The 14,207-nt window shown below is 42.8% G+C and overlaps 1 protein-coding gene across 1 annotated transcript in view; it reads left to right on the top strand.

Moving 5' to 3' along the window:
• Positions 1 to 14,207, top strand: part of ADAMTS19 (ADAM metallopeptidase with thrombospondin type 1 motif 19) — a 217,927-nt gene extending 203,720 nt beyond the window's left edge. The window contains exons 22-23 of the mRNA XM_053912338.1: positions 10,657 to 10,834; positions 12,905 to 14,207. Coding sequence (XP_053768313.1) covers positions 10,657 to 10,834; positions 12,905 to 13,056 — 330 coding nt within the window. The 3' untranslated portion in view covers positions 13,057 to 14,207. The remainder of the gene's footprint in view (positions 1 to 10,656; positions 10,835 to 12,904) is intronic.

Genomic DNA, 14,207 nt, shown 5'->3' with positions numbered 1-14,207 from the left:
CAAATATGAATCTGTCACACTGAAATTCTATCATTTTGGGGTCAGCCAGTGAATTACATAAATCAAAGATTGTGGGGAGGTTTCAAACATTTGTCTGTTGAAACCTGTCCCGAGATATCCTAAGTAAGAGGTCTCTTGCATTATAGGAACATTGATTTGGAAACTCACTTGTCTGTAAGCCGTTCACACTAAATAAATTACTCAGTGATAAATAGGATTCTCTTCCTCGGAGAAGACTTGTGACTGTTTCGTTTAGATGAATCCACTGAGCACTTACGGAACTTGCATTCTCTCTGGAGAATGTAGCCATCCTAAACCATGCCCCCAAATCCCTAAACGTCGGCTCTCAATTGTTTTGCCTTGGTCTCTTTGCTGCTAGAGAGTGGGATACTTTTTGCATTGCTATCATTTTTATTTTTAAGACCTCTTGAGTCTTATTGTCCCAGATATGTTTAAAAAAATGAATTTTCACAATGTTTGAATTACTCTACGTAGTAAAATGCATTTGACTGGTATGACTGAACACAGAAGAAACATATTAAGTTAAAAAGGATGAGGCACACGTACTATCTTCTATGTAGAGAAAATTTACAATGTAGAGAGGTCTCGGCAGTGTCTGTCTTTATATGTGTATAGGAAGTTCCTACCATGCAAAATAACTCTAGTGATTTTTCAGGCATTTGGGAGTTTAAGAGCTGAGATGGTTCAGTGTATGGAGTCAAACAGTATTGGGATTGAATTCTGGATCTTCTGCTCAAATAAGTTAATGAAGCCAAGTGAAATAATCCATGAAAAGCTCTTAGCCTCATGTCACATACATAGTACCCAGATAAATAGTGGCCATTGGCATTGTCCTGTTCGCAGAGATGGGGAGAAACACTCGGCTGTGGGAAATCATGGCGAGGACAGAATGCACAGAACTGGGCTGCTTCTCCGTGGAGGAGGTGGGAAAGGGGAGGTGTTAAGAGGACCCCCAGGTTAGCTTTCTGGTCTGAGCAACTTGTGCGGACGCTGGTTCCGTGATATGAGACAGGAAGCCCTAGAAGAGAATCGAGTTGGAGAAGAAAGACTGTGAATTCTGTTTTGGACTCTGTTCACGTGCCCACAAAAGGGCGAAACGCCAGTGTCTGGTAGAGGAAGGGAGTGAGATGGAAATACACATTATGGAGACATCACCGTTTAGATGGTGTTTAAATTTTTCGTATAACATTCATGTAATTCGGTCTTCAGGAAAGAATAAATAACAGGGGATTTTCCAGGAACACAATTTGAGATATTATAAAATAAACTAAAATAAGGGTACAGTGCCTGTTATTAAAACCCTTAGTCTGTAGCTTTGTAAAATCTCTAGTGGTTTTAATTTTCATCCCAATCTGCTCAAACCCTTTCCATGACATGAACCAAATATTACATGCAGGAGATTAAATGGATTCCTTTCTGTTCTTTGCTCCTGCAGTAACTCCCTCCCTGCCCTCTCCTGCCCAATGCACGTGTCTTCTCCGAAATTTTGGTTTTGAAATGTAACAGTTTACATTCCGTGTTATTTTGTATTCATTTCAGGTGTGCAGCGTAGTGGTTAGACGGTTAGCCAGTCGCGTACTTTACAAAGTGGCCCCCCCCCCCCCCCCCGTTCGCTGGTGCTTCAGTGTTTGAAGTGTAAGTGTGCCCGAGGAGGGAGGGCGGCTGGAGAAGGCAAGACGCAGCCGGGACAGACAGATGGCAAAGAGAGGGGAACGCGTGGGAAATGAGAGAGGAAGTGCTTTCGGGAAAGGTTGATGAGAAGCCTGTGTCTTTATTCTACTCAAACGTCGGCCTTCCCAGGACTGGGCTAGTAGAATGTTTAAAAGAAAATATCGTCTTTGGTTCCCTCAAACCGTATCCCACTCCCAGTTTCCTTTTCTGGAACTGTGTCAGTATCACCTTCCCATTTCCCCAGCCTAGAAGCTCCTCAGCCTGCCTTTTATGCACAGTAGGGTTTCGTCTCAGTTGCTAATTTTTTTTAGTTTTCAGTTACAGGTGACATTCAATATTATATTCGTTTCAGGTGTGCAACAGAGCGGTTAGACACTTACGTAACTTACCAAGTGATCACCTCAGTAAGCCGAGTGCCCCCCAGCACCAGGCGCAGTTACTACGGCGTTACTGACTGTAGTCCCTGGGCTGGACCTCACGTCCCTGTCCCCATGGCCGTTTGGGGACCTCCAACTCGCACTTCTTAATCCCTTTGCCTTTCTCACCCAGCCGTCAAAATGTCCTCCGTATCTGTGAGTTTGTTTCTGCTTCCTTTGTTCATTTATTGTGTTCTTTAGATTCCACACGTGAGTGAGATCACAGGGAATCTGTCTTTCTCTGTCGGACTTACTTCCCTGAGCATAATAATACCCATAGGTCCACCCTGTTCTCGCAGATGATGAGATTTCACTCTGTTTATGGCCGCCTAGTACATATATTTGTACGTACATACACAATCCCGTTTTTACCCAGTGGTCAGTCGCTCTTTGTTCCCAGTGTAATGCTGCCATCCTCATTCGTTCACCGGGGCTGCAGTAACGATTCCGAATGTGCCCCCCGGCCCCCAGAACCCCCTCTTTCCCGTCCTTCACACCCAGGGGTGACTCCCTCCCTCTGGCCTGCAGCCCAGCGCTTCCGGAGAGGTCCCCCAGACACTCACTCCGGCGCTCCAAGCTCCCCCAGTTCTGGTCCCGACCTACCTGTTGAAAGTGGCCTCAGGGTCCTCACTGATTCAGTGTGTCCGCCAAGCTCAGGCCTGGGCGCCGCCCACTTCTACCACCGCCAGGGCTCTGTTTACACGGCTCTCTCTGGCTGGAACGCGTTTCTCCCGCTGCCCACACCCTTTGAGGGCCGCCTGGAGGGCCTGGTTTTTCAAAGGGCTTCCCCGATAACTGGCAGGATGTGTTTGCCCTTTTTGACTATGTTACATTTTGTCAGTTAATTATTGATTGCTTTATGTTATTGCTGTTTCATTAAGAATGTTTGCACCCCTTCACCCTTCTCACACATCTGAGTGGCCCGACATTGCACTACCCGGAAGGATGTTCAGTGAACACGCGACGGTTCAACTTCTCCACCAAGTAAACGGGAAATGCGGGATCCATCTAAGCACTGTATTTCTTCTCTTATGGTCCATTTTATTTGTGCAGATCTAATTCTGTAACAACTGCAACTATATGACAACTATATTTCCCTGCAAAAGAGTTAGTAACTGGCGGCTTTTTCTCCAGGAAAATTCAACTAACCGATATAATTTTATGTAAACACATGACTCCCCTGATATATTCCTGTATGAAAATTCAGACTACTTAAAAATGTGATTTCAAAAAAAAGTAAAGCAAATCCAGCCTTATTTGAAGAACATGCTATTTAAGTCAAAAAAAGGTGCTTAACATGGAGCGTCAGGGAAGCTGGCGGGCTCCGCCTTCTCGTGAGTCTGCTTGGCAGGAACCCCTGCCCGCAGGTCAGACAGAAATGACCTGACCTGGAAGGAGCGTAGTGGACGGAAGCAAAGCACACGGAGGAATTTTCTCTGTGAACTGGCAAGTATAGTATTTATTTCGGGCTGGAATAAGTTAAAGGTAGCTATATAATGCTGTCTGTACTATTTTAAATCACGACTTCATCTATGAAAACAGAACAAAAACACACACTTTTCCCACATGGCCACACCAGGGTCTGATCCATTTTTGACCTGGAATTGTTGGCCTGGCCCTGGGAACTGTGTTTTTGGAAAAGGAAATTTAATCATTGTCGTCCCAGCAGTTCTCCCTGGTAGCAAGATGTTTCCTTGGAAGGACAGAGATAAAACGGAAATGTCTTAACAATCTTTTTTTCACCCCTGCGACACCCTGCGATTGATAGCCTGAGGGCTGGCAGACCTTTATCTGTGCCCGAGACTTCGTGTTCATTAATTGCTCCTTAATGCAAAACAGCTTGTTGTTTCTTTTGTCGTTGTACTTTGATATACGAAATCACTTCTTGGTTATTTTGACAGTCCTTTCATAACACAGTCAGCTCTCTGCTAATCATTCATAGTTCAGATGACTTTCTGCTTGATTTTGCCATACACGTTTTCTTGGTTTGCTATAACTATACGCCAATGTTTTCATTAAAGAAACAAAAATAGTTTGAAGTGTAGAACCAAATGAATTAATTAAACATATACACACACACACACAAAATCTCAAATGTCGGATCTCTAGGAATAGATTCAACCCCAAACACCCGTGTGTTGGGTAAGGCAGATGAACTGCTTTCAAAAGATGCTGAAATACTGACCAAAATACATCGCAAATCTTAAAAAACAAGCCTAACTTTTGTTCCTTAGTGTGTTTGTTTCACACTCACTTTATTAAAAAGTCGAACGACGGAGCTGCCAAACACACGCGTAAATGAATAGGAATGCCGCCCTAATAGTTTCCACTAGAAGTCATCGCTCCGTTCCCTTGGGAGATCCGTTCTCCGCCGCGAATGCCGCTTCCCTCTTGGCAGAGCCACTGTGGGTCAACCCGCTTGTTCCCAGGGACAAGTTGTCCCAGTTGGTGCTGTGGACCTCGACACTCACGATCGACACGTATCACTGCGATCACAGTGGGTTCGGTACGACTGTATTAGGTTGGTAGAAAAGAAGTGATCTGAACTCTTTTTGCCAGTGACAATTTTCTCTTAATTTAGGAATTCCTATTTCTCACAGAGGCCAGCTGGAAGTGAGTACAGCATTACGGAGCCTTCCTTAGCTGTTGGCCTGGAGAATACACATTCTCTCCAAAATATATATCTTTGGCACCGCCTAGAAGGGAGGAATCTCGGGTAATCTCTGTGCTGGCCAAGTGTGAGAATTATTATTTTTAACCCCTCAGCACACTGAAATGTGTTGTTTTTTAATGGAATTCGAAAGCAGACCAGTGCTAGTTCTAACCAACAAAACTCCAAATAAATACCTTTTAGTAGTTTGTATTTGTACCACTGGGTTTTCTGCGCCTTGTGTTGTAATGTTCAAGAGGACATTTACAAGACGGCGTGAAGAGTTGTACAGTTTAGCATTAGACTTTAGCATCCGTAGGTAAATAGTTGATAATTTAACCTAAGTCCATGAATGTATTATTATACCGTCATGTCCCAGCTGGTTCCCCAAACTAAGTTACCTCTTTGTGCAGGGTCACGAATAACGCCTAGCCCCAAAACAATGTCTCTGGGCTCTGGCTGGTGTCGCTCGGTTGGGCGTCGACCCGTAAACAGAAAGGTCGTGGGTTTGATTCCCTCTCAGGGCACATGCCTGGGTTGGGGGTTCCATAGGGTCAGGGCGCGTGGACGAGAGGCAACCAATGGATGTTTCTCTCCCTCTCTTTTTCTCTCCCCTCTCCTCTCTCTAAAATCAATGAGCATGTCTTCCAGTGAGGACTTTAAAACAACAACAACAACAACGTCTATGTGACTATGTGAAGTTCTGAGGGGAGAGGACTCATTTAACTGTGGTGTTTCACCACGGAGTCCCACTACCTAAGACTGGGTGTGCAAGTCTCTTTTAGCTCCGTGTTCAAAATCACATGTGTGGAACACACCTACCCGCTCTCAGACCCCAGGGGCACAGAGGCACCGCGGGAATCAGGGCGCCTGGAAAGAATGAGCGCTGCTCTCTAAAGAGGAGAGTAGTTAGAGATACGTGTGGGTATCTCGCTGGGGAAGGGATTTTGAGTGAAGTTAGGCTGACCAGCAGTCTATAGGTTCCTTCTCGGATGAGAAGACAGCAGGGTTCTTCAGCGATTTTGACAGAGGCAAGATGCTAGGTAGACTATACCATGAGCCGTGATGGAAATTCCTTCACGATCCATGAATTTTCGGTGGCAGAAAAGTCATTTGGTCACTCGCACAAGTAGATTCAAGTGGCGCTGTGGCAAACCTTGAGAACCTCCTAGAACCGTGGTGCCTGCCCTCCTGCCGCATTTTGGCACCGCGCAGATTTGCCGGGGACTGTTTACTGATGCCTGCGTGGCCCCCTTTCTTGGAATTAACCATGTTTTGCTCACGCCCGTGTGTTACAGAGGACACCTGCTGTCGTTCTCTCACATCTCGTGCATTCGTGTCCACAGGCACAGTGGTAGAAAAGGGACAAGAAGGAGCAAAACACGTACATTATTTTCAAATGATGCAGGGTGTTGATAAACATTCAAACGTATCATAAAAGGAGTATTTGTCTATAAAATAATGAACATTTGGTAACAGAACACACTCATTGTTGTATGTAGTATTTGATCCATCAGAAACTTACACCATTGTGCTAATAAAGGCCTAATTATCCTCAGTGCATCAGCTTAGACTTGGAAACTTCAGTAACTTCATCAGGCCACGGTTATTTGCCAGCCCACGCGCACTGCCCTCGATCGTACTGAAATGCTAACTGCAGTAAAACGTCTCAGGATAAATGGCCTTTCCTTGGCCTCCTTCGATAAGGTGTTTATGTATTTCCCAAAGTATTGCACCAAGATCTTAGCCACACTGTCTGTTAACGCCATAAGTAATGCCATGCAAGGAATGACACTTCCACGGTCGGTTTCTTTCTTCGATTCGCTTTTTGGGCAGTGCCTCACCCCCTCTCCGTCCTCTGGGATGGAGGGAAGGACTCCCCGCCTTGGCTCGTCCGTCAGAGGGGCGTCATGGCCCTTTAGAGTTCATCTCATCCCTTTGCGTCTGACAATGCCATGGTTGAGAATTTGTTAAGAATTTTGTAGTGTGGTTTTTACCTGCATTTTTGATTTTTTCTCCTTTGTTTGCATTCAGGCCAGTCCGTACATTTGCCACGTCACGCTGGCACCTTACGGTCTTTACCAGCACGGGCAGTCCCGGCCGCTCAGTAACACTCCCCAAGGCTCACACCTCTGTCTGTCCCCAGAGCATCCTTGGCCGGTTTTCGAAAACTACAGTCTGAGGTCAAGGCCTGCTGGACCATTCCGCCGCCTTGGGCGTGGCTTATACGTCCCCACACACTTCCCTTTCCACTTATTTAGATGAAATTTTCTCAGATAAAACAAAGTCAGTCAGCTCGTCTTCCCTGGCAGAAGAACGGACAGGAGGAAAATGAAGCTTTAGATATTGAGTATGATTATAAGGTTGTATAACGTGTATCGCATTTTGAAAGAGGAGAAAGCCCCTGATTCTCATTGATTTGCTGCGCCTTCGATTCGTGGTTCTCATTCACTAGACTATTTCCCTCATCTTCTAATAGTCTGAACTGTTTGACTTATTGAGAAGGTTTCCCTTCCTCTTGTCTAGCATTTGACATGAAAGCTACAATATAGACATAATTTAATACAGTTCTCGAAATTGTCACTAAACTCCCCGGTCAAGGAAGGATTTATTCCAAGCGAAACCCTTAGCAATATTATCTGAAAATATTAGTCATGGGTCCCCATCGTAGATGGAACCGATGCATGTCCCCAGGTCAACAGAACAACACTTCATATGCAAAGACGCCGAGGCCCCTTTGCTTGGTGGTGAGAGGCGTGAGCAGCGTCAGATTTCCTTGTATGGCGTTACGTCTGTCCAGATGCTGTTGTGAACTCCAAAATCCTGTGAGCAGTTTTCTCAGCTGTTCTAAGTCTGTGCTAAAGATCACTGTCTCCTTTTCACTCGAGTAGAGCGGGGACATCAGGATTGTGTTCGCCGTTCAGAATGAAAGGCTTCTAGTTCCTGAACTTGATTCATGCGGTGCTTTGTTCCAAAGGCCCTTCAAGGCCATAGTGAACTGTTTGGGGAACAGAGTATTTGTCACACGATGCAATTCTCTCTTTTCAAGTGCTCTTGTCAGGAAATGTTCCTTGTGAAAGAAAGATCATCAGCAAGTTATCTGGTACACCCTGTGTTTGTCTACCGGTTGCTGGCATATTGAGTTGATACTTTAGCATTTTGGCCTTTAGCGGGAGTCTATAGTGCTATTTTATATCATTTGTGTTTTGTAATAAAGTATATTGAATAAAGTACCAGCTCTATAATATTAATAATTTCTGCTATTTTTATTTTCTGCATAGGATCCTGAACATAATGGGTGATCAATAAATATCTGGCAAACCAATAAAAGATTGGATATTCTGAGACATTCAAGCAAATTATATTCTGAGACTTAATTTAATGGAATTTTTGTCATACCATTGTTGGGCAGTACAGTGGATAATTAGATAATGAAATTAGAGTCTTTACTGTTACGAAGCTTCACGTCTTAAAAATTGCCAGACTATACCCCTGGCTGGTGTAGCTCAGTGGATCGAGCTCGGGCCCACGAACCAAAGGTTTGAGGTTCAGTTCCCAGTCAGGGCACATGCCTGGGTTGCAGTCCAGGTCCCCAGTAGGGGGCTTACAAGAGGCAACCACACATTGATGTTTCTCTCCCTCTCTTTCTCCTTCCCTTCCCCTCTCTCTAAAAATAAATAAATAAACTTGTTTAAAAAAATGCCAGACTACAGTAACTTTTAATAAGATATTTAGAATTTTTACTTGCATAATAATTTAGACCTGAAATTGTAGCTATGATCTACTCCCATGCCTTCCTTCCCAAAAAGAAAAAATAAGTCGCAGTAAATTAGTTACTAGACACAATATTAGAGCTCAGGTCTCCTCATTTCAAGGCCAGGATTATTTTGGCTTTTTCTTTTAATGTCAGTCTTTAATCATAGGAATGTAATTTGAGAAAATATTCAATTATTTAGTAGTATCTTCTGTAATAAAGTAAGAACTCATTTAGAAGATATCTTGGGATTTCAATTCGTCCACTTCAAATATCTGTTCACTTTTTACACATTTGTAATGAAATTTTTACTAAAAATATATTTTATAAAGAAAATAATTACTAGTAACAGCTTGACATTTTATTAAAGTATTGTAATGAGAATTAGATTCTAAGGCTACTAGGCTATTTAATTCCATACTTTATAATAAAGCTTATTTTATGTCTTTCAAAGACAAAAATGGGTCTGTTTTAGTTCAACGAATTCTAGAACTTTTATTATTATCTGGATCCTATTATTTATTTCCAGGTTATTCCCAAGTAGAAGTTACAAAATTTAATTTGCAAAAGAAATGCAACTGACATTTTTTTCTCTAAAGTCTTTCGGATTTTTATGAAAGACATTATTGTCCGCTATCTGCTAAAATGAGGTATTCTCAGTCATCATTTGTCTACAGGGACTTCCTTGAATTTTTTATAATTCTGAAAGGTGATACGTTCCTCGGTTTGCTCGTATCCTTTGCAGTCGATATAAATTAATCAAAAGTATGTACCGGGCATAGTCTGCAGCCGGTTCCTGGCTTCCGAGACACGGTGGGGAACCTTCCCCCTGAGGAGAGTGAGTGCATCTGTTAGAAAGTTTCTGGGGTTTTTGTTTGTTTGTTTGTTTCTGAAATAGCATAGTCACTTCCAAGATCTACATAAATTTTAGGAGTAGGTCCTAGAATGATATTTTTCCATATTAATTTAACCCCTTAAAAGTTTTTAGTTTAGCTATTTTGAATATTCGTGGCAATACTTGTCTAAGAAGCACGATGTCTTCATTTACATGAGTCTCTCCATTCTGTAGGGTGGGATGAAGATGCTTTCAAGGAAGAGAGACCACGTCAAACAGTTACTTCTCTTACAATAGTTTTCAGTTATAATAAAGTTTAAACTGAACCACAACACTCACATCTTGCGGGGGTTAACAGGAAAAAATCAGATTTAAAGGGACGTCACATTCCAGTTGTTCTTTAATCTGCTATCTCCAGAAAGCTGCACATTCACTAGACACAAAGAGGGTGTTATGCAGAAATACTCGCAGAATAAAAGTTTGAAAGATCAGTTATCTGTAAAGTAGACTCGTGTAATGATGTGCACATAAAATTCTACTATTCTTCGTAAGCTACTTTCATCCCTGACATGTAAGGTGTTATCACTGAAGGTGGCACAACGATGAGCCCGACTGCAAGAGATTTACTGTCCACTAGAGGAGACAAGCTAGATGCTCAAAAAGATACCAATCAACAGCAAGAAATGATAGAAATGGGCATGTGTTACATAGAGAACACATACTATTGACCAGAAGAAGTTTCCAAACTCAGGCTGCAGAGCAGACTCACCTACTTTAGAAATTCTAGGCCTTAAACTCTACAACTAAAAAAACTCTCCAGCTGATTCTATTCTGGGCTTTATCTTATAGGCAATGAACTCAAAAACCAAAGATTTCTGTCCAAGGAGATTATACGAGAGTATATGTTTTTTAAGTTAACATTATAAAGAGGTGAAATTTTATTTAAAAAAATAGCAGATCAAGTTTTTGTTACAGGCTAGATATTAGAACTTTAAAAACTGTCTGCCCAAGGGCATGCCTCATATTAGTCACTCTGTCCACTGCAAGCGGTGCTCTCCCGCTTGCTGTATCCGTCTCCACTGGCCGACGTCCCGCGCCGCCCAAAGCCCTGCCTCTGGCCAGCCAGAGAGCACAAGCATACTGTGGTCACCCCCGCGTGACCATCAACGTTTCCAACCCATGTTCTGCGTCCACTCCTGACGTTGTGGCTCCTGTTCAGTTTCAAGACAGACCGGGAAGAGGTGGCTCACAGGCTGGAAAGGAGCAACGGCAAACAGGACTTTTAACAAGCCTTCTTCATCTCCCCCAGTGCTCAGTTACCTGCGGCAAAGGAATGCAGTCGCGCGTCATCCAGTGCATGCACAAGATCACAGGAAGACATGGGAACGAGTGCTTTTCTTCAGAAAAACCTGCAGCGTACAGGCCGTGCCACCTGCAGCCCTGCAACGAGAAGATCAACGTAAACACCATAACATCGCCCAGGCTGGGTAAGCAGACCCCACGGGGGATGGCTTGGAGAATCCTGGAGACACTCGTGGCTTCTTCTGTTTGGTGCTCCATGTTAGGCTTAGGTATAAATGTAGACTAATTCATTGGGTCCCGACTAAATTGGCTCTCTTGAACTATGGTTTAATCCAAATGGCCAGGTGGGTAACACATTCTAAAGACCGAACTCTTTTGATTCCGGAAGCCATCTACGGGGAGCCAGACCCTGGAGGTATGACTGTCACACCACCTGAGGTCCTCGTAGCGAGAGTGGAAGGCTGCCGCCATAGGTGGGGTTCTGACAGTCTCGGGGCAGAACCATCAATTAAGGCGATGTCTAGTAGAAAGGTGGGTCTGGCATACGCCTCAGATCTCTCCGTTGTGAGTAGCCTGATCCTGGGGGCAAATCATCCTCTGGAGAGACGTGGAGCAACAATTGGCTCTCACGACAAATGGGGCAGGATCTCTCCCACCAAACAAGAGGTACCATTTTTTTCGCAGTTAAGGACATATTATTAACTACAAATAACTACTAGCAACCTATTGATTGACAAAGATTTTATGACGTAAAATACTTTCATGTGTATTCTCAATTCCGGTTATTTAATCTAATCCATTGTAAAGACGTACGGCATGCATTTTAAGTCAATATAGGCCGCACTTGCGTCACAAATATTCATGAATGAATTAGCCTTTACGTGTGTGGCCATTGGTGGCTTTTACCAGCACCGTTGCCCGGCCCTTATGGGGTTAGTCTGTGTCTAACACTTTGAGTTTTCATCCTGCACATAATCTCCAGGGGGACAATTTGATCATTAATTGTTATAGATACTCTTCCAAGAATAAGATTCAATCAAATGAAAAAGCTTGGTTCTTCATGGAAATACAAAAATTCTCTTTCTTGAGCCAAATAATTAACATTTCTAAGAAGTCATCAAAGACTAGTTACCAAAACGCTAAGCAACCCTAGAGCCAATGCAGCTAAACCCACGTATTCAAAAACAACACGACCCCTTTCTCCAGCAATTACTTGGAGGCCTTCCTGAAATGTGTGGCAGGAAAGAATGAATTAAAAGAAGAGTTTCATTAAAATTGCATTCCTTTTATGTTTATTATTTCTTAAAAGTGTATCCCAAAACACAAAAGCACAGTGATTGGAAAAAATCTAAGGTTTTTAAGTGTAAAATAACAAATCATATTAGCAGAGAGGCAAAAGAAGGAACTGTTCTAGGACGGACTGTTACTGTACGTGCCAGGACACACTAGCTCTTCAGAAAACCAGAGGCCAAATGTGTATGACCAACTTTTCATATCATGTTCTCATTCCAAACTCTTGAATGCAATAAACTTCAGCCCTTGTGATAAACGGCTTTGATTTTAAAGGTGCATGGAATCGTTATCCCCAGCTATCCCACTTATCACGCCTCAACAAACAAAACAGAAACAGACGCATAGATGCAGAGGATGGACAGACAGACGGTCATCAGAGGGGAGGGGCTTCAGGGATCGGGTGAGAAAGGTGAAGGGACTAGGTGTTGCTGTACACCTGAAACTAACACAGCATGATATTAAACGTAAATTGTCATTGAAATATGAAACAACGAGGAAGAAAAGAAAGAGAAAACGTGTGGGCATGTTGTTGTTTTGCTGTTTCTTTATAAATTCATCCGTAACAATACGTAATTAATTTTCATTGCCAAAAAGGTGTGTGTATTGAGCACATTTATTTGTCTTTTTCACCTTCTCAACTAAAACTCCACAGCAAACTTAAATGAAAGCCGTAAAATTGAACCTTAAAAGCCGTTTGCTGGACAACTCTTTGAATTTGGGGTGGCTATTTTGAGTCAATGAGAAGGTTATGCACGCGCGTCACGCCTGCATTTTAGGCTGTGAGTGTGTGTGAGCACACGCACGTGCATCTCCGTCGCTAAGTTCCGGGGTAACACTGTGTGTGCTGTAGACAGGGTCAGAGCCAGGGCACAGAGTCCACCCGCTGCCACGACTGCGGGCTGCTCCGACTCGGGACGGCGGGGAGCCTCCGGGTGCTGAGTTCCCTGTGCTCTGCTTCGCAGCTGCTCTGACCTTCAAATGCCTGGGAGACCAGTGGCCCGTGTACTGCCGAGTGATCCGCGAGAAGGACCTGTGTCGGGACATGCGGTGGTACCAGCGCTGCTGTGACACGTGCAGGGACTTCTATGCCCAGAAGCTGCAGCAGAAGAGCTGACCTCCAGCGGGCGGGCCGGCTCACGGCTCTTTGCAGTCACATTATTTATAAACACGCACACTAGCATGTTTTCCAGACCAGACAGTATCAGACTACATGTAATTTAATCAAATTAATTTATTTGGGGGCCTGCCAAACAAACATCCAGTATGGTGTTTGTTTTGCTAATACAAACATTGGGATTTATACTATAGGGCTTCATTATTAATTTTATATGAATAAGTTGGATCCAGTTACCAGCATAAAAAGAAAAAGGTAAAAGAATACACACACACACACACACACACAAAACTAAGATCATTAGGCTTAAAGATAATTTTTTTAAGTTAGGGCTGTCTCGAAGGTGCTACTCTGTCCCCTCCAGTACCATAGACTTACGCGGAATGTATACTAACTTAGTGTAATAGTTTAGCTCTCTGCGGAGAGAGATCGTTTTTGTGTTTTGGTGTCCCGGTGCTGAAATAGCCCATTTTCTGTACCCTGAAGGAGATGTGTAAACATAACACACCTCATAGTGTTGAACAGGTTTTTAGAGAATGTATTATGAATTTGGTTCAGATTTAGAGACATCTATTAGAAAAATTCTACTGTAATTATAACGTTATCTTAATAATGGGAAAGAAAAAGTGAAAATAGAGACTTCGATCCTGTTCGTGAACATGTACTTGAACACAAGTATTGTAACAATGAAACACTGTAATTAATGATTTACACTGAATCACCATTGCACTGTCGAATAGTGTAGAGAAACCGTTATAGAAATGGTAACAGCCTACAAAAATGTGTATTACTTTAACATGTTGTCATTAGATTTTAGCTTTTTTAAATATTTTGAACCAAGAAAGCATCGATCCACCCATTTCCTTGTATCCTTTTAGCAGATTTTAAAAGAATATAGTACTTAACCTCACAAATCACGATGAGAAAATTTACTGAATATTTTTCAGCCTTTTCCCTAGAAACGAGGAAAAACAAAAAGCTGATAAATACTGTGGTAGTTTCATTGTGTTTTTTCTTTGTAAAAGTTAAAAAGTTTTACAATTCTGTGAAACGGTAAAAAAAACCAGCTTAAATTTTTTCTTGTGAGAAAATATTGTACATGATTCACATGATTTCTTAGATTTTTTTTCAATAAAATATGTGAAATTTCC

Source organism: Desmodus rotundus, chromosome 10, assembly GCF_022682495.2.
Source record: "Desmodus rotundus isolate HL8 chromosome 10, HLdesRot8A.1, whole genome shotgun sequence".
NCBI classification, from domain to species: domain Eukaryota; kingdom Metazoa; phylum Chordata; class Mammalia; order Chiroptera; family Phyllostomidae; genus Desmodus; species Desmodus rotundus.
The sequence above is the reverse complement of the archived record's forward strand: the minus strand, read 5'-3'. Positions and strand labels throughout refer to the sequence as shown.